At 44.4% G+C, this 26,338-nt stretch overlaps 1 protein-coding gene across 1 annotated transcript in view; it reads left to right on the top strand.

Annotated features, from left to right (window-relative positions):
- The window catches only part of SACM1L (SAC1 like phosphatidylinositide phosphatase), a 458,875-nt gene that overhangs the window by 105,851 nt on the left and 326,686 nt on the right, over positions 1 to 26,338 (top strand). Inside the window, exon 4 of the mRNA XM_069730398.1 lies at positions 10,994 to 11,121. Within this exon, the coding sequence (XP_069586499.1) occupies positions 10,994 to 11,121 (128 nt within the window). The remainder of the gene's footprint in view (positions 1 to 10,993; positions 11,122 to 26,338) is intronic.

The following is a 26,338-nucleotide window of genomic DNA, read 5'->3' as shown; positions in this document are numbered from 1 at the left end:
TTAGGCATAGGGGTGTGTTGGGGCTAGGGTTGTGGTTAGGGTTGGGATTAGGGCTAGGGTTGTGGATATGGTTGGGATTGCGACTAGGGTTGGGGCTGGGGTTAGGGCTAAGGCTAGGGTTGGGATTACGGTTGGGGTTGAGATTAAGGTTGGGGGTGTGTTAGGGTTGTGATTAGGTTTAGGGGTGTGTTGGGTTTAGGGTAGTGGTTCAGGTTGTGATTAGGGTGTGGGGTTAAGGTTGGAGTTAGAATTGGGGTGTTTCCACTTTTTAGGTTCATCAGGGGATCTCCACACGCGACATGGCGCCCAACATTGATTCCAGCCAATTTTGTGTTCAAAAAGTCAAATGGTGCTCTCTCCCTTCTGAGCCCTGCCATGCGCCCACACAGTGGCTTTCCCCCACACACAGGTTATCAGCGTACTCAGGAGAAATTGCACAACAAACTTTGTGGTTCATTTTCTCCTGATACTCTTGTGACAATAAAAAAAAAAACATTTGGTTCCAAAGTAATTTTTTTTTTTTTGTGTGAAAAAAGTAAAATGTTAATTTAGTTCTCGTGAAGCACCTGAAGGGTTAATAAACTACTTGAATGTGGTTTTGCTCACCTTGAGTGGTGCAATTTTTAGAATGGTGTCACTCTTGGATATTTTCTTTTATATTGACCCCCCAAAATCACTTCAAATGTGAGGTTGTCCCTAAAACATGGTTTTGAAAATGTTATTGGAATAATCAGAAATTGCTGGTCAACTTTTAACCCTTATAACGTCTTAATAAAAAAAGAAATTGTTTCCAAATTGTACTGATGTAAAGTTGGCATGTGGGAAATGTTATTTATTAACTATTTTGTGTGACATCTCTCTGATTTTAAGGGTACAAAAATGTTTAAAAATTGCAAAATTTTCATAATTTTTGCCAAATTAGTTTTGTTTTTGTTTTTTTTGATAAATAAACACAACTTGTATCGAAAAATGTAATCATTAACTTGAAGTGCAATGTCACGGAAAAACCACCTGAGAATTGTTGAGATACGTTGAAACGTTCCAGAGCTATAACTTCATAAAGCGACAGTGGTCAGAATTGTAAAAATTGGCTTGTTCATTAAGTATCAAATTGGCTTTGTCACTAGAGATCACGAAAAATGGAGACGCTATGGGTATAAAAATGGTTCCTTTTTTTCTTTCCCAACAAAGTTTGGAATTTTTTTTTCACTGCTTAGATAAAAAAGAACCTAGACATGTTTGGTGTCTATGAACTCATAATGACCTGGAGAATCTTAATTGCAGCATTTAGTGAACATAGTAAAAAAGCAAAACAAAAAACAATTGTGGAATTGCATATTTGTTTTTTTTGCAATTTCACCGCACTTGCATTTTTTCCCGTTTTTCCAATACACAATATGTTAAAACCAATGGGGTCGTTAAGAAGTCTCTAGTTCCGCAAAAAACAAGCCTTCATGTGGCCATATTGACCGAAAAATAAGTTATGACTCTGGGAAGGAGAGCAAAAGCGAAAATGAAGGGGTTAATGGGAATTAATCACAATCAAACCGTTACATGGTCTGGAGCTGATGCTAGATGTGGCTTTCCTATTTAGAATCCGTTGCTGTGAACCTACAACATGCAAAGGAGCTCTCAATGGAACAGAAATAGACCATCATTAACCCCTCTCTGACCTTAGACATACTATCCCGTCGAGGTGCCCTGGGCCTATCTGACCCTCGATGGGATAGTACGTCATAGCGATCGGCCGCGCTCACGGGGGGAGACCGGCCGATCGCGGCCGGGTGTCAGCTGCCTATTGCAGCTGACATACGGCACTATGTGCCAGGAGCGGTCATGGACCGCCCCTGAAACATTAACCCCGACACACCGCGATCAAACATGATCGCAGTGTGCCGGCGGTATAGGGAAGCGTCGCGCAAGGAGGGGGCTCCCTGCGGGCTTCCCTGAGACCCCCGGAGCAACGCGATGTGATCGCGTTGCTGCGAGGGTCTCCTTACCTCCCTCCCTGTAGCAGGCCCGGATCCAAGATGGCCGCGGCATCCGGGTCCTGCAGGGAGGGAGGTGGCTTACCAAGTGCCTGCTCAGAGCAGGCGCTTGGTAAGCCTGCAGTGCTCTAAGTCAGATCACTGATCTGACAGTGCTGTGCAAACTGTCAGATCTGTGATGTCCCCCCCCTGGGACAAAGTAAAAAAGTAAAAAAATTTTTTTTCCACATATGTAAAAGAAGAAAAAAAATTCCTTAATAATGAAAAAAAATATATATTATTCCCATAATGGTCCGTAACGACCCAACCTATAAAACTGTCCCACTAGTTAACCCCTTCAGTAAACACCGTAAGAAAAAAAAGAGGCAAAAAACAGCACTTTATTATCATACCGCCAAACAAAAAGTGGAATAACATGCGATCAAAAAGACAGATATAAATAATCATGGTACCGCTAAAAACGTCATCTTGTTCCGCAAAAAACCAGCCGCCATACAGCATCATCAGCGAAAAAATAAGTTATAGTCCTCAGAATAAAGCGATACAAAAATAAGTATTTTTTCTATAAAATAGTTTTTATCGTATAAAAGCGCCAAAGCATAAAAAAATATAAATGAGGTATCGCTGTAATCGTACTGACCCGAAGAATAAAACTGCTTTATCAATTTTACCAAATGCAGAACGGTATAAACGCCTCCCCCAAAAGAAGTTCATGAATAGCTGGTTTTCGGTCATTCTGCCTCACAAAAATCGGAATAAAAAGCGATAAAAAAAGTCACGTGCCCGAAAATGTTACCAATAAAAACATCAACTCGTCCCGCAAAAAACAAGACCTCACATGACTCTGTGGGCTCAAATATGGAAAAATTATAGCTCTCAAAATGTGGTAACGCAAAAAATATTTTTTGCAATAAAAAGCGTCTTTCAGTGTGTGACGGCTGCCAATCATAAAAATCCGCTAAATAACTCGCTATTAACCCCTTCATAACCCAGCTTATTTTGACCTTAAAGACCTTGCCGTTTTTTGCAATTCTGACCAGTGTCCCTTTATGAGGTAATAACTCAGGAACGCTTCAACGGATCGTAGCGGTTCTGAGATTTTTTTTTCGTGACATATTGAGCTTCATGTTAGTGGTAAATTTAGGTCAATAAATTCTGCGTTTATTTGTGATAAAAACGGAAATTTGGCGAAAATTTTGAAAATTTCGCAATTTTCACATTTTTAATTTTTATTCTGTTAAACCAGAGAGTTATGTGACACAAAATAGTTAATAAATAACATTTCCCACATGTATACTTTACATCAGCACAATTTTGAAAACAAAATTTTTTTTGCTAGGAAGTTATAAGGGTTAAAATTTGACCAGCGATTTCTCATTTTACAATGAAATTTACAAAACCATTTTTTTTAGGGACCACCTTACATTTGAAGTCAGTTTGAGGGGTCTATGTGGCTGAAAATACCCAAAAGTGACACCATTCTAAAAACTGCACCCCTCAAGGTACTCAAAGCCACATTCAAGAAGTTTATTAACCCTTCAGGTGCTTCACAGCAGCAGAAGCAACATGGAAGGAAAAAATGAACATTTAACTTTTTAGTCACAAAAATGATCTTTTAGCAACAATTTTTTTATTTTCCCAATGGTAAAAGGAGAAACTGAACCACGAAAGTTGTTGTGCAATTTGTCCTGAGTACGCTGATACCTCATATGTGGGGGTAAACCACTGTTTGGGCGCACGGCAGGGCTTGGAATGGAAGGAGCGCCATTAAGACTTTTTGAATGAAAATTTGGCTCCACTCTTTAGCGGACACTATGTCACGTTTGGAGAGCCCCCGTGTGCCTAAAAATTGGAGCTCCCCCACAAGTGACCCCATTTTGGAAACTAGACGCCCCAAGGAACTTATCTAGATGCATAGTGAGCACTTTGAACCCCCAGGTGCTTCACAAATTGATCTGTAAAAATGAAAAAGTACTTTTTTTTTTTCCACAAAAAAGTTCTTTTAAAATCAATTTTTTCATTTTCACATGGGCAACAGGATAAAATGGATCCTAAAATTTGTTGGGCAATTTCTCCTGAGTACACTGATACCTCATATGTGGGGGTAAACCACTGTTTGGGCACATGGTAAGGCTCGGAAGGGAAGGAGCGCCATTTGACTTTTTGAATGAAAAATTATCTCCATCGTTAGCGGACACCATGTCGTGTTTGGAGAGCTCCTGTGTGCCTAAACATTGGAGCTCCCCCACAAGTGACCCCATTTTGGAAACTAGACCCCCCAAGAAACTTATTTAGATGCCTAGTGAGCACTTTAAACCCTCAGGTGCTTCACAAATTGATCTGTAAAAATGAAAAAGTACTTTTTTTTCACAAAAAAATTCTTTTCGCCTCAATTTTTTCATTTTCACATGGGCAATAGGATAAAATGGATCATAAAATTTGTTGGGCAATTTCTCCCGAGTACGCCGATACCTCATATGTGGGGGTAAACCACTGTTTGGGCACTCGGCAGGGCTCGGAAGGAAAGGCGCGCCATTTGACTTTTTGAATGGAAAATGAGCTCCAATTGTTAGCGGACACCATGTCGCGTTTGGAGAGCCCCTGTGTGCCTAAACATTGGAGCTCCCCCACAAGTGACCCCATTTTGGAAACTAGACCCCCCAAGGAACTTATCTAGATGCATATTGAGCACTTTAAACCCCCAGGTGCTTCACAGAAGTTTATAACGCAGAGCCATGAAAATAAAAAATAATTTTTCTTTCCTCAAAAATGATTTTTTAGCCTGGAATTTCCTATTTTGCCAAGGGTAATAGGAGAAATTGGACCCCAAATGTTGTTGTCCAGTTTGTCCTGAGTACGCTGATACCCCATATGTGGGGGTAAACCACTGTTTGGGCGCACGGCAGGGCTCGGAAGGGAAGGCACGCCATTTGGCTTTTTAAATGGAAAATTAGCTCAAATCATTAGCGGACACCATGTCACGTTTGGAGAGCCCCTGTGTGCCTAAACATTGGAGATCCCCCAGAAATGACCCCATTTGGAAACTAGACCCCCAAAGGAACTAATCTAGATGTGTGGTGAGGACTTTGAACCCCTAAGTGCTTCACAGAAGTTTATAACGCAGAGCCATGAAAATAAAAAAAAAAAAATATTTTCTCAAAAATGATCTTTTAGCCTGCAATTTTTTATTTTCCCAAGGGTATCAGGAGAAATTTGACCCCAAAAGTTGTTGCCCAGTTTCTCCTGAGTACGCTGATACCCCATGTGTGGGGGTAAACCACTGTTTGGGCACACGTGGGGGCTCAGAAGGGAAGTAGTGACTTTTGAAATGCAGACTTTGATGGAATGGTCTGCGGGCGTCACATTGCGTTTGCAGAGCCCCTGGTGTGCCTAAACAGTAGAAACCCCCCACAAGTGACCCCATTTTGGAAACTAGACCCCCAAAGGAACTTATCTAGATGTGTGGTGAGCACTTTCAACCCCCAAGTGCTTTACAGAAGTTTATAACGCAGAGCCGTGAAAATAATAAATACGTTTTCTTTCCTCAAAAATAATTTTTTAGCCCAGAATTTTTTATTTTCCCAAGGGTTACAGGAGAAATTGGACCACAAAAGTTGTTGTCCAGTTTCTCCTGAGTACGCTGATGCCCCATGTGTGGGGGTAAACCACTGTTTGGGCACACGTGGGGGCTCAGAAGGGAAGTAGTGACTTTTGAAATGCAGACTTTGATGGAATGGTCTGCGGGCGTCACGTTGCGTTTGCAGAGCCCCTGGTGTGCCTAAACAGTAGAAACCCCCCACAAGTGACCCCATTTTGGAAACTAGACCCCCCAAGGAACTTATCTAGATATGTGGTGAGCACTTTGAACCCCCAAGTGCTTCACAGACGTTTACAACGCAGAGCCGTGAAAATAAAAAATCATTTTTCTTTCCTCAAAAATGATGTTTTAGCAAGCAATTTTTTATTTTCTCAAGGGTAACAGGAGAAATTGGACCCCAGTAATTGTTGCGCAGTTTGTCCTGAGTATGCTGGTACCCCATATGTGGGGGTAAACCACTGTTTGGGCACACGTCGGGGTTCGGAAGTGAGGGAGCACCATTTGAATTTTTGAATACAAGATTGGCTGGAATCAATGGTGGCGCCATGTTGCGTTTAGAGACCCCTGATGTGCCTAAACAGTGGAAACCCCTCAATTCTACCTCCAACACTAACCCCAGCACACCCCTAACCCTAATCCCAACTGTAGCCATAACCCTAATCACAACCCTAACCGCAACACACCCCTAACCCTAAGGCTATGTGCCCACATTGCGGATTCGTGTGAGATTTTTCAGCATCATTTTTGAAAAATCCGCGGGTAAAAGGCACTGCGTTTTACCTGCGGATTTTCCGCGGATTTCCAGTGTTTTTTGTGCGGATTTCACCTGCGGATTCCTATTGAGGAACAGGTGTAAAACACTGCGGAATCCGCACAAAAAATTGACATGCTGCGGAAAATACAACGCAGCGTTTCCGCGCGGTATTTTCCGCACCATGGGCACAGCGGATTTGGTTTCTATATGTTTACATGGTACTGTAAACCTGATGGAACACTGCTGCGGATCCGCAGCCAAATCCACACCGTGTGCACATAGCCTAATTCTAAAGGTATGTGCACACGCTGCGGAAAACGCTGCGGATCCGCAGCAGTTTCCCATGAGTTTACAGTTCAATGTAAACTTATGGGAAACAAAAATCGCTGTACACATGCTGCGCAAAAACTGCACGGAAACGCAGCGGTTTACATTCCGCAGCATGTCACTTCTTTGTGCGGATTCCGCAGCGGTTTTACAACTGCTCCAATAGAAAATTGCAGTTGTAAAACCGCAGTGAAATGCGCAGAAAAAACGCGGTAAATCAGCCATAAATCCGCAGCGGTTTAGCACTGCGGATTTATCAAATCGGCAGCGGTTTAGCACTGCGGATTTATCAAATCCGCAGCGGAAAAATCCGCAGAGGACCAGAATACATGTGCACATACCGAAACTCTAACCCTAGCCCTAACCCTAGCCCTAACCCTAGCCCTAGCCCTAACCCTAGCCCTAACCCTAGCCCTAACCCTAGCCCTAACCCTAGCCCTAACCCTAGCCCTAACCCTAGTCCTAACCCTAGCCCTAGCCCTAACCCTACCCCTAACCCTAGCCCTACCCCTAACCCTACCCCTAACACTACCCCTAACCCTACCCCTAACCCTAGCCCTAACCCTATTCTAACATTAGTGGAAAAAAAAAATTCTTTATTTTTTTATTGTCCCTACCTATGGGAGTGACAAAGGGGGGGTCATTTTTTATTTTTTTTATTTTGATCACTGAGATATAATCTATCTCAGTGATCAAAATGCACTTTGGAACGAATCTGCCGACTGGCAGATTCGGCGGGCGCACTGCGCATGCGTCCGCCATTTTGGAAGATGGCGGCGCCCGGGGAGAAGACGGACGGACCCCGGCAGGATCGGTAAGTATGATGGGGTGGGGGGGGGATCGGAGCATGGGGGGTGAATCAGAGCGCGGGAGGGGTGGAACGGAGCACGGGGGGATGGAACGGAGCACGGGGGGGGGGGTGGATCGGAGTGCAGGGGGGGTGATTGGAGCACGGGGAGAGTGATTGGAGCACGGGGGGAGCGGACAAGAGCATGGGGGGAGCGGAGCACAGGACGGAGTGGAGCCGGAGCAGTGTACCGGACAGATCGGAGGGCTGGGGGGGCGATCGGTGGGGTGGGGTGGGGGCACATTAGTGTTTCCAGCCATGGCCGATGATATTGCAGCATCGGCCATGGCTGGATTGTAATATTTCACCAGTTATAATAGGTGAAATATTACAAATCGCTCTGATTGGCAGTTTCACTTTCGACAGCCAATCAGAGCGATCGTAGCCACGGGGGGGTGAAGCCACCCCCCCTGGGCTAAACTACCACTCCCCCTGTCCCTGCAGATCGGGTGAAATGGGAGTTAACCCTTTCACCCGATCTTGCAGGGACGCGATCTTTCCATGACGCCACATAGGCGTCATGGGTCGGATTGGCACCGACTTTCATGACGCCTACGTGGCGTCAAAGGTCGGGAAGGGGTTAAAGTAAATCAAACCCCCCTTCATCACCCCTAGAGTTAGGGAAAAATAAAAAAATGTAAAAAATGTATTTCCATTTTCCCGTTAGGGTTAGGGCTAGGGTTAAGGCTACAGTTAGGGTTGGGGCTAAAGTTAGGGTTAGGGTTTGGATTACATTTACGGTTGGGAATAGGGTTGGGATTCGGGTTAAGGGTGTGTCTGGGTTAGAGGTGTGGTTAGGGTTACCGTTGGGATTAGGGTTAGGGGTGTGTTTGCTTTAGGGTTTCAGTTATAATTGGGGGGTTTCCACTGTTTAGGCACATCAGGGGCTCTCCAAACGCGACATGGCGTCCGATCTCAATTCCAGCCAATTCTGCGTTGAAAAAGTAAAACAGTGCTCCTTCCCTTCCGAGCCCTCCCGTGTGCCCAAACAGGGGTTTACCCCAACATATGGGGTATCAGCGTACTCAGCACAAATTGGACAACAACTATTGGGGTCCAATTTCTCCTGTTACCCTTGGGAAAATACAAAACTGGGGGCAAAAAAAAATTTTTGTGGGAAAAAAAAAAAGAATTTTAATTTTCACGGCTCTGCGTTATAAACTGTAGTGAAACACTTGGGGGTTCAAAGTTCTCACAACACATCTAGATAAGTTCATTGAGGGGTCTAGTTTCCAATATGGGGTCACTTGTGGGGGGGTTTCTACTGTTTAGGTACATTAGGGGCTCTGCAAACGCAATGTAATGCCTGCAGACCAATCCATCTAAGTCTGCATTTCAAATGATGCCCCTTCTCTTCCGAGCTCTGCCATGCGCTCAAACGGTGGTTCCCCCCCACATATCAGGTATCGGCGTACTCAGGACAAATTGGACAACAACATTTAAGGTCCAATTTCTCCTTTTACCCTCGGAAAAATGCAAAACTAGGGGCTAAAAAATAATATTTGTGGGAAAAAAATTTTGTTTTATTTTTATGGCTCTGCATTATAAACTTCTGTGAAGCCCTTGGTGGGTCAAAGTGCTCACCACACATCCAAATAAGTTCCTTAGGGGGTCTACTTTCCAAAATGGTGTCACTTATGGGGGGTTTCAATGTTTAGGCACATCAGGGGCTCTCCAAATGCAACATGGCATCCCATCTCAATTCCTGTCAATTTTGCATTGAAAAGTCGAATTGCCCTCCTTCGCTTTCGAGCTCTGTCATGCGCCCAAACAGTGGTTTACCCCCACATATGGGGTATCGGCGTAGTCAGGACAAATTGTACAACAACTTTTGGGGTCCATTTTCTCCTGTTACCCTTGGTAAAGTAAATCAAATTGGAGATGAAGTAAATTTTGTGTGTAAAAAAGTTAAATGTTCATTTTTATTTAAACATTCCAAAAATTCCTGTGAAACACCTGAAGGGTTAATAAACTTCTTGAATGTGGTTTTGAGCACCTTGAGGGGTGCAGTTTTTAGAATGATGTCACACTTGGGTATTTTCTATCATATAGACCCCTCAAAATGACTTCAAATGAGATGTGGTCCCTAAAAAGAAAATGGTGTTGTAAAAATGAGAAATTGCTGGTCAACTTTTAACCCTTTTAACTCCCTAACAAAAAAAAGTTTTGGTTCCAAAATTGTGCTGATGTAAAGTAGACATGTGGGAAATGTTACTTATTAAGTATTTTGTGTGACATATCTCTGTGATTTAATTGCATAAAAATTCAAAGTTGGAAAATTGCGTAATTTTCAAAATTTTCGCCAAATTTCCGTTTTTTTCACAAATAAACGCAGGTAATATCAAAGAAATGTTACCACTATCATGAAGTACAATATGTCACGAGAAAACAATGTCAGAATCACCAGGATCCGTTGAAGCGTTTCAGAGTTATAACCCTATAAAAGGACAGTGGTCAGAATTGTAAAAATTGGCCCGGTCCATAACGTGCAAACCACCCTTGGGGGTAAAGGAGTTAAGCTGAATAAAAAGAAGCAACCCATTAGAGAGACAGCAATAATGTTAGGAGTGGCTAAATCAACAGTTTGGTACATTCTGCAAATAAAAGCGCACTATTGGGCTGGAGAACTCAAAAAGGCCTGGTGGTTGTTCACTGAAGACAACAGTGGGAATGATCACAAAATCTTTTCTGTTGTGGAAAAAAAAAAAACCTTTCACACCATCCACCCAAGTGAAGAGCACTCATCAGGTGGTAGTTTCAGTATTTATATCTTCTATAAAGAGAAGACTTTGTGAGAGCAAATATAGAGGGTTCGAGGTAGAGGTATGCAAGGTGCATACCATATGAGACTTTGCCAAAAAGCATATAGTATTCAAAATTAATATCAAATTTATAGTAAAGTTAATTTGTTTTAATGATTTTTGAGCCCCTGAAATGAGTAGGCTTTGTAGAAAAATGGTTGCAATTCCTAAACATTTCACAGGATATTTTTGTTCACCCCCTTTAATTAAACCTGAAAGTCTACACTTCAATTGCATCTTAGTAGTTTCTTTTTAAATATATAAAAAAAATGCATTGAGTCCAAATCACAAAGACTGGGTCATTGTCGATATATTTCTGTATATTTCTTTATTTATATTTCCTAACTGTACAATTGTTGATTCTTGGAAACAGTAGAATGTTATTCTAAAAAAGACTATTGGTCCATGTAAATCAGACAGCCCACGGATGATGATATTGAGCAGTATGTGAGTAACAGTGCTAAGGATTGCAGAATCTTTGTAATTTATCAATGCGTCAAAATCACTGATAAAGAAGATTATAAAAACTGACACTGATCAAACATTCATAAAACTCTGCTCCAAAACGCTGATGACACTGACCACTTTTTTTTGCGTACGTGAACAAACACTGATGTCTGAAATGAGGCTTTAAGAAGGGATTGTTTTCTTGCCTAATGTTTTTCTCCTATCTCTCAGGAATGTATCTGATTGTGATTACTCGTAAGAAGAAAGTTGGTGATCTTCTTAACCATTCCGTTTGGAAAGCGACAGATTTTGATATAATATCCTATAAAAAGACAATTTTACATCTAACTGATACTCAGGTGAGTTTTGACAGCATAGTTCTTTTTATGTTATTTGTATTTAAGGTTAATGTAACTTTATAAATGAGAGAACGGGGTGACGTGCCCCTTCCTATTCAAGCATGGAGACCCCATTGTCTGGGTGTCTTGTGTTAGTTTCATTATTGCATTCAGTTGCTCTTATTTCTTTAAGTTGGTTATACTTGTATTCTCTTTTTTTTGCCACCTTATTACCTATACATCTTTAGGGGTCCCAGTCTTCTTACAATGGTAGGTGGGCAGGTACTTATCAGCGTATAGTCGCATGTGTATTATTATAACTTATCCCCCTTTATTTTTAATTTCTTGGTACTATTTGTGCATTTTTTTTGTCATGCTTTTTGTTGGTATCTGGTAGATTGTGTAGTGTATTCATATTTATATGTGCCCTTATCATACACACTTTTCTCTTGTTTGCTCTGTAATGATCACAATAAAAAAACGTTATCATTGCAGGAAATATGTATATCCCTCAAACATGCATATCTGCACCTGAGTGATTAATACACTGTGTTCCAAATTATTATGCAAATCGGATTTAAGTGTCATAAAGATTTAATTGTTTTGTTTTTCAAATAAACTTGTGGATGGTATTGTGTCTCAGGGCTCAATGGATCACTGAAGTCAATCTTAAACACATGTGATAATTCGTTTTCCAGTTGTTTCTAATTAAAGGAAAACTACTTAAAACAAGTTTCAAGCAATATGGGAAATAAAAAGGATCTCTCTGCTGCTGAAAAGTGTTGAATAGTGCAATGCCTTGGACAAGGTTTGAAAACATATAGATATTTCGCGAAAACTTAGAGTGATCATCATACTGTGAAGAGATTTGTGACTGAAACAGAGCACAGTCAGAGTTCATGCAGATAAAGGCATAATGAGGAAGGTTTCTGCCAGACAAATTCATTGGATTAAGAGAGCAGCTGCCAAAATACCATTACAAAGCAGCAAACAGTTATTTGAAGCTGCTGGTGCCTCTGGAGTCCCTCGAACCTCAAGGTGTAGGATCCTTCAAAGGCTTGCTGTGGTACATAAATCTACTATTCGGCCACCCCTAAACAGTGTTCACAAGCAGAAACGGTTGCAGTAGGCCCAGACATATATGAAGACTAATTTTCAAACAGTCTTGTTTAGTGATATGTGTCGAGTAACCCTGAATGGTCCAGATGGATGGAGTAGTGGATGGTTGGTGGATGACAACCATGTCCCAACAAGGCTGCGAGGTCAGCAAGGAGGTGAAGGAGTCATATTTTGGGCCGGAATCATGGGGAAACAGCTAGTAGGGCCCTTTAAGGTTCCTGAAGTTGAGAAAATGACCTTTGCAAAGAATATAGAGTTTCTGACTGTCAGCCTTCTTCCATGGTCTAAAAAGCAGAAACGTGCCTTCAGGAACAAAATCATCTTCATGCATGACAGTGCACCATCTCATGCTGCAAAGAAAACCTCTGAGTCATTGGCTGCTATGGGCATAAAAGGAGATAAACTCATGGTGTGGCCACATCTTCCCCTGACCTCAACCCTATAGAGAACCTTTGGAGTATCATCAAGCGTGGGAGGCAGTTCACATCAAAACAGCAGCTCTGGGAGGCTTTTCTGATTTCATACGAAGAAATATAAGCAGAAACTTTCCAAAAACTTGCAAGTTCAATGGATGCAAGAATTGTGAAGATGATATCAAAGAAGGGCTCCTATGTTAACATGTAACTTGGCCTGTTAGGATGTTTTGGAGTTAAATAGCTTTTTTGTTCAGTGACCTCCTAATGCTGCAAATCCCACAAATGAGCATTTTCAGTTCTTTAAAACATATCAAATGTTTAGAAATTCTACTGTGCCTAATAATTTGGAACAGTGCATTTTGAGTTTTTAATCATTTTGGAGATTATACAGTTATCATTGGGAGATTTCTTCAATAAAATTCGATGTATACTCTAACGGGTGATGGCTTTTTATTAGACTGACTGTCATTTGCACCGACCATTTAAGAAAATCCGAGAAAAATGTCATTTGCATAATAATTTGGAACATGGTGTAGTTCTAGATACTGGTTACTGATCCAGGGTACAGGGTAGCTGCCATATAAAATATTTGTCCCTTTTATGGTTTTACATGTCTAAGACATGTTTACACTCCTGGCAATAAAAACGGTGTTTTGTTTAGATAATCACACTCTTCTCATTTAGCAATGTATTGTGACAAAGTACTGGAGGGGGAGATATATTTCACTAAAGGGGTTGGCTTCAGTGATGGCAACCTGGGAAAATGCTCCAGCACACGAAGTTCTGAAAGTGGTTAATCAGCCATGTTTAGTGCTAGCTTGGTTTAACAGCTATAGAGTGGGAGGAGTCCAGAGGATAAATAACCAGCCTTCTAGAGCATTCAGTATGTGGTTGCCTGCAGGTGCAAGCTCTGGAGCTGTGCTTTCAATGTTAACAAAAGTTGAACCTTTTGTTGTTTGTTCCTGTGAGGACAGATTCCTGGAGCAACATAGACTACTCCATACATTGTTTTTGTTTTCCTATTAGGCCAGGATGACCTGGTTTGTTTTTGCGAACGTTGCACTGCTTTATGCAGTACTTTTTAATAAACCAGTGGAAGATTTAAAGAGACAGTTTTCCTGTGTTTACCTCTGTTAGCCAAGTGGGCCTATTCACCACAGTGTATAAATATATTTTGACTGAAATAGTAAGTCACTGTACATGTTTTATGACGGTTATATATGTATTAGAAAATGTATATAACTTACTGTATATTGTATGTATACAGTATGGAAAATAAGTACCGTATTTTTCGGACTATAAGACGCACCGGACCATAAGACGCACCCCAAATTTGGGGTGAAAATTGCAGAAAAAAAGATTTTTTATAACATGGGGGTCCGTCTTATTGTCCGAATTTACAGTATCTTATGGCGGTGGCAGAGCAGGGTCACAGGAGGCAAGGTGGGGTAATGCTGGGATGAGGAGGTGCTGGGATGAGAAGGTGCTGGGATGAGAAGGTGCTGGGATGAGGAGGTGCTGGGATGAGGAGGTGCTGGGATGAGGAGGTGCTGGGATGAGGAGGTGCTGGGATGAGGAGGTGCTGGGATGAGGAGGTGCTGGGATGAGGAGGTGCTGGGATGAGGAGGTGCTGGGATGAGGAGGTGCTGGGATGAGGAGGTGCTGGGATGAGGAGGTGCTGGGATGAGGAGGTGCTGGGATGAGGAGGTGCTGGGATGAGGAGGTGCTGGGATGAGGAGGTGCTGGGATGAGGAGGTGCTGGGATGAGGAGGTGCTGGGATGAGGAGGTGCTGGGATCAGGAGGTGCTGGGATCAGGAGGTGCTGGGATCAGGAGGTGCTGGGATCAGGAGGTGCTGGGATCAGGAGGTGCTGGGATGAGGAGGTGCTGGGATTAGGAGGTGCTGGGATCAGGAGGTGCTGGGATCAGGAGGTGCAGTGAGAGGTATGGCGTGAGAGGGGTCCCTGGCGTACCATGCAGGCTTACCTAGGTGGCAGAGGTGCGGTGGCAGAGGTCCGGTGGCAGAGGTGCGGTGGCGGGGGTGTGGCAGCAGAGGAGGCGCAGGAAGCGGGGTCCCTTTCCCCGGTATGGTGATGCAGCAGGCCCGGTATGCAGCAGAGCCGGGTGAATCCTCTTGTTATCGGTGGGCGCGGCCATCTTCCTGAGGCCGCGCGTGTGTAGATGAAGCGCTCTGCTCCCGGGGCTTCAGGAAAATGGCCGCGGGAGGCCGCGCGTGCGCAGATGGAGATCGCGGCGGCCATTTTCCTGAAGCCCCGGGAAGCAGAGCGCTCCATCTGCGCACGCGCGGCCTCCGGAAAATGGCCGCCACCACCGATAACAAGAGGATTCACCCGGCTCTGCTGCATACCGGGCCTGCTGCATCACCATACCGGGGAAAGGGACCCCGCTTACTGCGCCTCCTCTGCCGCCACACCCCCGCAACCGCACCTCTGCCACCGGACCTCTGCCACCGCACCTCTGCCACCTAGGTAAGCCTGCATTGCGACTATTAGACGCACCCCCCATTTTCCCCCCTTTTTTGGGGGGGAAAAAGTGCTTCTTTTAGTCCGAAAAATACGGTATTTGATACACTGCCGAGCTTTTCCACCTACAAAGAATGGAGAGGTCTGTAATTTTTATTGTAAGTACACTTCAACTGAGACAGATTCTTAGTGATTTTCTGAATTTTTTTTTTTAAAGATGTTTACATAATTAATTAGAATTTTATTTCATGAAATAAGTATTTGATGCTGTAGAAAAGTACAACTTTAATAAGGTCACACGTTTCCTGTAGTTTTTGACCAAGTTTGCACACACTGCAGCAGGGATTTTGGCCCTTTCCTCCGTGCAGATCTTTCAGGTTTCTGGGCTGTCGTAGAGCAACAAGGAGATTCAGCTCCCTACAAAGATTTTCTATTGGGTTTAGGTGTGGAGACTGGCTAGGCCACTTGAACCTTCAAATGGTTCTTACAGAGCCACTCCTTAGTTGCCCTGGCTGTGTGTTTCAGGTCATGCTGGACCCAACTACGACCCATCTTCAATGCTCTTATTGAGAAAAGAGGTTGTTAGCCAGAATCTTGCGATACATGATTCTGCTCCATCTTTCCTTTAATACGGTACAGTTGTCCTGTCTTCTTTGCAGAAAAGCAGTCCCAAAGTATGTTTCCCCCACTATGCTTCATTGTTGGGACGCAGCTGTTCTTTTGGTTGTACTCGTGGAGTGGATACGAGTGGAGTGGATACCAAAAAGTTTTGGTATTTGTCTCATCTGACCACATGACCTTCTCCCATGCCTCCTCTGGATCATCCGGATGGTCATTGGCAAACTTCAAATGGGCCTGGACATGTGCTGGCGTACCATGCAGGATTTTAATCCATGACTGCGTAGTGTGTTAACGGTAATGTTTGAGACTGTATATAACAAAAACTTGGCACTCAAATAAGTTATGAAGTGGTGATTTGTTGATTTTTTTTTTTATTGTATGTCGAGACACAGATTCAACAGATGCTGCTAAACGTTTTCGGTCCCAATGGAGCTTCCTCAGAACAATTCCATTTTATGGTCAGTGCATCTGTCTCTCTGGCGGAGTACCGCCGCTCTCGCTGCTTCTCTTCTGACCGATTTTGGGCCACAGCCTTCCATAGCAAACCAAGTTTGCCTAGGAGCCCTCGCACCAGCATATTGTACCTCCCCACAGCATTACTCCAGTAAGGTGTTTTTTCGCCTCCTACTTTGTTTTACTCGGCAACACAAGATAAAATGGAATTGTTCTGAGGAAGGTCCATTGGGACCGAAAACGTTTAACAGCATCTGTCGAATCTGTGTCTGGATGTACAATAAAAAATCAACAAATTACCACTTCATAACTTATTTGAGTGCCAAGTTTTTGTTATATATTGATTCGTGGTTTGGATACCCTACTTGAGCACCAACTTCTCACCTATTGACTGAGTGCCGTGTTTATGTACTATGTTTGAGACTGTGGCAGCAGCTCTCTTCAGGTCATTGACCAGGTTCTCCTGTGTAGTTCTGGGCTGATTCCTAAACTTTCTAAGAATCATCATTACCCCACGAGGCAAGGTCTTGCATGGAGCCCTAGACCGATGAAGATTGACAGTCAACTTGCATTTCTTCCGTTTTCTATTAATTGCGCCAACAGTTACCTTCTCACCAAGCTGCTTGCTTATTGACCTGTAGCTCATCCCATCCCTGCTGAGGTCTACAATTTTGTACCTGCTGTCTGTAGATAGCTCTTTGGTCTTGGCCACGGTTGAGCGATTGGTGCATGATTGTGTGGACAGGGTGTCTTAGGCCGGGGTCACAGTTGCGAGTGTAATGCGAGAAACTTGCGCATCAATACCCGGAACTGCCGCCGGCACTCGGGACCGGAGCGTTCAGCTGCATAGAAATACATGCAGCCGCACGCTCCGGTACAGAGTGCCGGGTATTGATGGGAGAGACTCACGCGAGTGTCTCGCATCTCACACTCAAGTGGCCTTATACACAACGCATTCAAACAGGTGCAATCAACCCCTTCACGACATGCGCCATACTAGTATGGCGCATGTCGTGTCTCCCCCACATCAAAGTCGCGACATTGTCAGCTGTTTTGTACAGCTGACATGTGCGCGCAATAGCGGCGGGTGAAATTGCGATTCACCCGCCGCTATTAACCTGTTAAATGCCGCTGTCAAACGCTGACAGCGGCATTTAACTCGCGCTTCCGGCCGCGCGGCCGGAAATGAGCACATCGCCGACCCACTTCACATGATCGGGGGTCGGCGATGCATCAGGATGGTTATCATAGAGGTCCTTGAGACCTTTATGGTTACTGATGCAGGACTGCTGTGAGCACCACCCTGTGGTCAGCGCTCATGGCAAGCCTGCAATTCAGCTACATAGCAGTGATCTGATGATCGTTGCTATGTAGCTGAGCCGATCGAGTGGTCCCAGCTTCTAGCCTCCCAAACCATGGCAAAAGTAAAAAAAAAATAAAAAAATAAAAATTTTAAAATATGAACAAAATATAAAAAATATAAAAGTTTAAATCACCCCCCTTTTGCCCCATCCAAAATAAAACCGTAAAAAAAATGAAACCTACACATATTTGGTATCACCGCGTTCAGAATCGCTTGATCTATCGATAAAATAAAACATTAACCTGATCGCTAAACAGCGTAGTGAGAAAAAAATTAGAAACGCCAGAATTACGTTTTTTTGGTCGCCGCGACATTGCACTAAAATGCAATAATGGGCGATCAAAAGAATGTATCTGCACAAAAGTGGTATCATTAAAAGCGTCACCTCGACACGCAAAAAATAAGCCCACACCCGACCTCAGATCACAAAAAATGGAGACGCTATGGGTATCGGAAAATGGCGCTTTTTTTTTTTGTTTTGCAAAGTTTAGAATTTTTTTTCACCACTTAGATAAAAAAATAACCTAGACATGTTAGGTGTCTATGAACTCGTAATGACCTGGAGAATCATAAAATCAGGTCAGTTTTAGCATTTAGTGAAGCTAGCAAAAAAGCCAAACAAAAAACAAGTGTGGGATTGCACTTTTTTTTGCAATTTCGCCAGACTTGGAATTTTTTTCCCGTTTTCTAGTACAAGACATGGTAAAACCAATGGTGGTGTTCAAAAGTACTCTGGGAAGGAGGGGAGCGAAAAACGAAAACACAAAACGAAAAAGGGCCGCGGAGGGAAGGGGTTAATAAAGGTAAAGAGTGCAGAGTAAGAGGGCTTCTTAAAGAAAAGCGAACAGGTCTGTGAGAGCGAGAATTCTTGCTGATTGGTAGGTGAAATATGTAAAAATCATACTATGTGATTACTATACTATACTACTACTACTACTACTACTACTATACTACTATGTGATTTTCTCTTACCCCATGACGGCACCATGGAGAGGGATCCGCCCTCAGGGACAGGAAACCCACAGGTTAAAAAGGCGGGACCTCTCCTCCACCTCAGTTTGGTTTCCTGTCCCTGACGGGGATCCCACAGCTCAACACCCAGGATTCCAGGGACCATCGGGCCGAGTTCAAGCAGCGGGGGGCCCTGCCACGGTCACAGATGGATTCCTCCCTGAGGGCGCATTCCGGGGTCGGCGGGCCTCGTAGATATGTGCGGAGGGAAGGCAGTGAAGAGGACAGAGTCTGCCTCTTCTCTTTCAAAAACGGCCGGTAATAGGTAGCGGCGGCTACCTGGAGTATCTCCGCCGGTCCATGAGGCGCACAGGGGAAGGTGACGCCGGTCACCGACAGGCGGTCTGATGCAGGGAGCAGCGGCGGCTGCGGAAGCTCCGTCCCTCCTGTGAGCCAGCAGCTAGTGAGCGCGCGCGCGCGCGAGGCCTGAACACTTACTGCGCAGGCGCGGGGGTCACTTCCGGGGCGGCGCAGGGTACCTCTGGGTAAACCGGATGTTGCCTTGCGCCGCTCTATTAGGATAAAACCGGAAGGGAAGAGGCATACCGCTGCTCAGAAAGTACCACCATGAGTGGAATAGAGCAGTCGGTGGAAGAAATTCCACAGACATCCATGTCAAAAAAACCCGAAGGAGCGCCGTTCTTCGCAAAGGCCTACGCAGCGCAGCAGCTCAGGATCCCAGCGCAGCAGAGCATCTGGTGGATCCAGGAGGAAAACGGTGGTTCAAATGGAGGAAGCGTCCTCAAGACCAGAACCGGTATCTTCCTCTCGTTAGGAGGGTAAGTGACCTCCGTGAAAGTGTACATTCTAATAGGGTTTTATTGTTTTCTTAGGGAAAGAAATGCCAGGCGAAAAATAAGCATAGTGTGCCCGCTTTGTTCAGCAGATTTGCCGGATACATGGGCTAAAAAACTAAGTGCGTTATGCATTGAGAACACCATTAATGAGGAGACTCCGAGATTCACGTCCGAACTAAAAGACTTAATTAAAACCCAAGTGGCTGACGCACTAAAAAGCGTAAAAAGCCGTAAAAGAAAACGTAATGAGAAAACTCCAGATTACAGTTCCAGCGAGGAAGATAGTACAAGTGATAATTCAGATAGCTCTACAGCTTCAGCGTCCTCCGCCGCATCTTCAGAAAGTAGCCGCAACTGTTTCCCAATTGAAGAAACGGATGCGCTGGTCAAAATGGTTAGGGAAACTATGGGTCTGACAGACACTCGTTCCAAAAAATCTGTACAAGATCTTATGTTTAGTGGCCTGGAACAAAAGAAATATAGAGTGTTCCCATTAAACGAAAAAATACAGGTGTGACGGGGTGTACGGCAGAGCAAGAAGGGACAACAGGCCGAGGGATGATTCAACAGATTTATTATCAAGAACGCTGGAACAACACATGCAGGTAGATCTACAGAGTCCACAATTAGTCCAATGGAACAGGTTCGGGGCACCTCCCGATAATCCTTGTGCCAGGTAACAAAGCAATAGTCCACAATTAGTCCAAGGGATCCCAAAACAATCTCACGAACGACGAGATATGTCCTCAGCTCAAGTCTCGCCCCGTTCGCTTCCACAGTCCTAGATGGGCGTGGGGTCTAGCCTCAGCTAAGAAGCCCCACTCCTTCTCCTTCAAGGATCAACTCGCATCTGATCTCAAAATAAGAATGGATTGTCTGAGCTCCTGGGATCCGCCCATGAAAGGGGTAGGGGTTACACCTTCTATTCAATGGCTGGGTCCACCAGAAGATTCTAGACTGGTGGCTCCACTTAGTCTATTCATTGTGTGCATTTGACTAGCCACCTGCTGTGAGGAAGAATGGCTATTCCTTCACTAGTGGTGTGGACAAAGCTTAATTACATTAGAGCTCAGGGCTGCAAGTATTGGGGGAAGGAGACAGGTTAGTTACATACACCCCATGACATTGCAAAATGTACAGTAAATACAACGAAAGAGAAGTCGCATCACATCATGACATATTTTACAAAATACAGGACAGGGAAAAAAGTACAGATCATGACAATCGGCACTAATAAAAAAGGAGTGGAAAAGACCAGATAAAAAAGTATTATTAACACCCAAAAGGAAATATCCATTTGATGACCCGGCCTGCGCCTCATGGGGAAAGGCACCAAAATTAGACGTCGCTATAGCGAAGGCTTCTAAAAAATTCGCTCTGCCTTTTGAGGATATGGGGACTCTTAAGGATCCTATGGATAAGAGGGCCGATGTCTTCTTAAAAGGGTCCTGGGAGGCCGCCAGCGGAGGATTAAAACCCGGTATAGCTGCCACATGTACAGCCAGAGCGCTGATGATCTGGTTGGATCATTTAGAAACTCAAATAAAAAATAAAACCCCTAGAGAGGCTATATTGGACTCTGTGTCAGCTATGAGAGGAGCTGCGGCATGTTTAGCAGATGCCTCCATTGATTCAGTTAGGCTGACAGCGAGATCAGCTTCGTTCTCAAATGCGGCCAGGAGAGCACTATGGCTGAAGTGCTGGCCAGGGGACTTGCAAACTAAAGCTAAGTTATGTTCCATACCGTGCGAGGGTGAATGTTTGTTCGGACCCACCCTAGACGATGTCCTCGAGAAAGCGGTAGATAAAAAGAAAGCCTTTCCAGGATTCCCAAATCAGTCCTATAGGCGGCCCTTTCGAGGGAGGAGGTTCACACAAAGACGCCCACCAAAAAAACAAAAGGAGGGGTGGGAAGACAGAAAATTCAAAAGAGGAGGTTTTATGTTTAACAAACCGGATAATAAAAAACAGCCACAATGAGGGTGCGCCCCAGGTAGGAGGGAGACTAACCCACTTTCTTCAAACCTGGGAAAAAATTTCTGGAAGTGCTTGGACTTTAAACATTATAAGGACGGGCCTAAAACTAACGTTCCACACAACACCACACAATCAGTTTGTGGTAACACCACAAAGGAAGTCGGAGGTCGAGCAGCTGAGTATCCAGAAAGAAGTCCTCAGTCTTCTGGAAAAGGTTATACAGGAAGTTCCACAACAGGAAGAGACAACGGTGTTCTATTCTCCGCTCTTTCTTCGAACAAAGCCAGACGGAACTTTCAGGGTAATGATAAATTTGAGACAATTAAACAAATATCTGGTGATAGAAAAATTCAAAATGGAAACAATAAAATCATGTGTCAGATCCCTTATCCCGTCTTGTTTCATGACTGTTATAGACTTAAAAGACGCATACTATCATGTGCCAATCCATCCGGATTTCCAAAAATACCTCAGAGTGGCAGTGATGATACAAGGGAAATTAAAACATTACCAATACAGGGCTCTTCCGTTTGGTCTAGCCATCGCCCCAAGGGTATTTACAAAGCTAACGGCGGAAGTAATGGCCCACATAAGAGAACAAGATATATTGATTGTCCCTTATCTGGACGACCTCCTAGTGATGGGCAGTTCCTCTCTTCATTTCAGCCAGCAACTAGGGAGAGTGATGATAGCCCTGTCAAAGCTAGGATGGTTGCTGAACCTGGAAAAGTCCAGGCTTATCCCGTCTCAGGTGCAACTGTACTTAGGGATAATAATAGACTCAACAAAGCAAGAGTGTCGTCTGCCGGAAGTAAAAGTATCCAAAATGATACACCTAGTGAATCATTTGAGTCTCACTCCGCTGATCACCTTAAGGAAAGCCATGTCCATACTGGGGTCAATGACCGCTTGTATCCCAGCGGTTCAGTGGGCTCAGAGCCACTCGAGAGATCTCCAGTGGGAGATACTAGAGGCGGTACCCCGCGCATGAGAAAATTTAGAGAAGCAATTAAAAATATCCTCTCGGACAAAAGCTTCGCTAGCTTGGTGGACAGATCCGTCCAATCTCAGAGGGGTTCCATGGGTATGTCCGATTTCTGTAATCCTGACCACAGACGCAAGCCCTTGGGGGTGGGGAGCCCACCTAAACAGTCAAATTGCCCAAGGTCCTTGGTCTGGGGACGAAAAAAGCCTTACTTCAAACATGAAAGAGCTTTTAGCAGTTCAGTATGCCGTCAATCATTTTTTAACATCCCTCCGTTCCCACCACGTGAGAGTACTGACAAACAACAGGGTGGTAGTAGCATATTTAAATCATCAAGGGGGAACAAGGTCTCAATCCCTAATGAAAGTAACAAATCTCATCATGTCACAAGCAGAAGCCAACCTGTCCTCCCTAACAGCCCTTCACATCAAAGGGTCAGAAAATCAGACTGCAGATTTTCTAAGCAGAACTCAATTAAGACCGGGGGAATGGAAGTTAAATTCGAAAATATTCAAACGCATAGTGGATCAGTGGGGGGCCCCGGATATAGATCTATTTTCTAACAATCAAAATCGGAAAACGAAGGCCTTCTGCTCAATAGATCCACGGGGGAGTCCAATGGCTATAGACGCATTTCTAATCCCATGGAGCTTCCATCTAGCTTATGTTTTTCCTCCGATAGCTCTAATTCCCTTGGTCTTGAAGAAAATCAGGGAAGACAGAGCCAAAGTGATAATGATAACCCCGTTCTGGCCGAAGAGAGCATGGTTCCCATGGCTACGCCTAATGTCCATAGCGGATCCATGGGTTCTACCAGATATCCCAGACCTTCTGCATCAAGGGCCAGTGAATCACCCACAGATAAAAAGTTTGCATATGACGGCCTGGCTTTTGAAAGGGATCTGTTAACAAAAAGGGGGTTTTCTTCAAATCTAATTTCAACCCTGCTGGCCAGTAGAAAACCAATAACTACCAGAGCATACGGCAAAGTCTGGAAAAAGTTCCTCTTCACTTCGGGGGTTATCCTATCAAATCAAATGCCAATTCAGGAAATTCTAGAATTTCTTCAAAAAGGATTAGAGAAAGGCCTAGCAACAAACACTCTGAAAGTTCAGATTGCAGCACTAGGTGCCCTTTATAACCAGGATTTGGCGGGGAATCACTGGGTAAAAAGGTTTATTAAAGCATCTACTAGGTCCAGACCAATTATACATCTCACCGCTCCTCCTTGGGATCTGAACCTAGTTCTTTCAGCACTAACTAAAGCACCGTTCGAACCCTTATCTCAGGCTTCATTAAAAATAATATCCCTGAAAACCTGTTTGTTGGTGGCCCTAACCTCAGCTCGCAGGATTAGTGATCTACAGGCCTTATCAGCGTACCCACCTCTAACCCAAATATTAGAAGACCGAGTGGTCCTTAAAACTGACCCATCCTACCTCCCCAAAGTGGCATCAAAATTCCACAGATCCCAGGAGATAGCTTTACCATCTTTCTGCCCTAATCCTAAAAACAAAAAAGAGGAAGCTTTACACATACTAGATGTGAAGAGATGCCTAACACACTATCTATCAGCTACAAGGGAGTGTAGGAAAGGGAGGGCTCTGTTTGTCTGCTTTCAGGGACCAAATAAGGGTCACAAAGCATCGGAAGCCACGTTGGCAAGGTGGGTAAGAGATGCCATCTCGATGTCATATACCTCATCCGGGGAACAAGCTCCAGACACAATTAAAGCCCCCGTCACACAAAGCGAGATCGCTAGCGAGATCGCTGCTGAGTCACAAGTTTTGTGACGCAACAGCCACTTCAGTAGCGATCTCGCTATGTGTGACACGTAGCAGCGATCAGGCCCCTGCTGTGAGATCGCTGGTCGTGTCGGAATGGCCTGGACCTTTTTTTGATCGTTGAGGTCCCGCTGGGTAGCACACATCGCTGTTTGACACCTTACCAATGACCTCATGACAGGACGTCCCTCATTGAGGTCTGTTAATCGTCATGAAATAGCTGCCATGTGACATCGTTGTACAGGTCGCTACAGGTCGCCGCATCGCTGCTGCGTCGTTGGGGAGATCTCACAGTTTGACAGCTCACCAGCGACCACATAGCGACGCAGCAACGATCCCTGACCGGTCGTATCGTTGTCGGGATCGCTTTAGCGTCGTTAAGTGTGACGGGGCCTTAAGGCCCATTCAACCAGGTCGGTGGCAACCTCTTGGGCAGAACGTGGTGGAGCATCAATTGATCAAATATGTAGAGCAGCCACTTGGTCTTCCCCCTCTACATTCTTCAAGCACTATCAGCTTAATCTATCTTCTTCCTCAGACTTAACTTTTGGTAGGAGAGTTCTTGAGGCAGTAGTCCCACCCTAAATACTCATTCTTTAAAATTCTCTCCATGGTGCCGTCATGGGGTAAGAGAATATCGTAGTTACTTACCGATAACGGTATTTCTCTGATCCCATGACGGCACCTGTATATTCCCTCCCTTCACGTGTGGGTGTTCACACTACTAATAATCTTTAGTCACGCGGTGTCGCACAAAAAAAAAAAAAGGGAGTTTATATAAAAATATATACATATGTATAGTTATGTTTTCTTGTGTATGAATAGCCAATTAAGTTACAGCAGAAAGTCCCTGCATGGCTCTGTAAACCAAACTGAGGTGGAGGAGAGGTCCCGCCTTTTTAACCTGTGGGTTTCCTGTCCCTGAGGGCGGATCCCTCTCCGTGGTGCCGTCATGGGATCAGAGAAATACCGTTATCGGTAAGTAACTACGATATTCTGTTTTTTGTTTTTTTTTACTCTTTGATTCTGTCTCTCAGTTGAAGTGTAGCGAAGATAAAAATTACAGACCTCTCCATTCTTTGTAGATGATATCTTACAAAATCTGCAGTGTATCAAATACTTAAGGTACCGTCACATTTAGCGACGCTGCAGCGATCCAGACAACGATCCCGATCGCTGCAGCGTCGCTGTGTGGTCGCTGGAGAGCTGTCACACAGACAGCTCTCCAGCGACCAACGATGCCGGTCCCCTGGTAACCAGGGTAAACATAGGGTTACTAAGCGCAGGGCCGCGCTTAGTAACCCCATGTTTACCATGGTTACCAGCGTAAAAGTAAAAAAAAACCAAACACTACATACTTACATTCCGCTGTCTGTCCCCCGGCGCTGTGCTTCTCTGCACTGACTGTGAGCGCCGGCCGGAAAGCACAGCGGTGACGTCACCTCTGTGCTCTGCTTTCCGGCTGGCCGGCGCTCACAGTGCAGAGAAGCACAGCGCCGGAGGACAGACACCGGAAGGTAAGTATGTAGTGTTTGTTTTTTTTTTACTTTTACTCTGGTAACCATGGTAAACATCGGGTTACTAAGCGCGGCCCTGCGCTTAGTAAACCGATGTTTACCCTGGCTACCAGTGAAGACATCGCTGAATCGGCGTCACACACGCCGATTCAGCAATGTCTGCAGGAAGTCCAGCGACGAAATAAAGTTCTGGACTTTCTGCACCGACCAACGATGGCACAGCAGGATCCTGATCGCTGCTGCCTTTCAAACTGGATATCGCTAGCCAGGACTCTGCAACGTCACGGATCGCTAGCGATATCGTTCAGTGTGAAGGTACCTTTATTGTCCCGTGTGTGTGTGTGTAAATATTAGTTGTGAAAGTGTTTGCCCCCTCCTAACTTCCTATTTTTTTTGCAGGTTTGTGACACCTAAATGTTTCAGATCACCAAACAAATTTAAATATTAGACAAAGATAATGCAAATAAACACAAAATGCAGTTTTGAAATGAAGGTCTTATTAAGGAAAGAGTCCAATCCTACAGGGCATGTGTGAACGTGATTATCCCCCAAAATGTAAATTAACTGTGGTTTTGCCATGACTCTGTTGTCGGGTGTCCTGATGGTGAAGCTGCTGGGGTCACGTTCCTTGCCTTAGTTCCTGAGTCTGCCTTCAGTCTGTACCCTTCCCCCACCTAGTGTAGAGGGTAAAAAGTAGTATCAAACATGCATCA

Source organism: Ranitomeya imitator, chromosome 6, assembly GCF_032444005.1.
Source record: "Ranitomeya imitator isolate aRanImi1 chromosome 6, aRanImi1.pri, whole genome shotgun sequence".
Lineage (NCBI taxonomy): Eukaryota > Metazoa > Chordata > Amphibia > Anura > Dendrobatidae > Ranitomeya > Ranitomeya imitator.
This window is presented reverse-complemented; position numbering and strand designations above follow the sequence as displayed.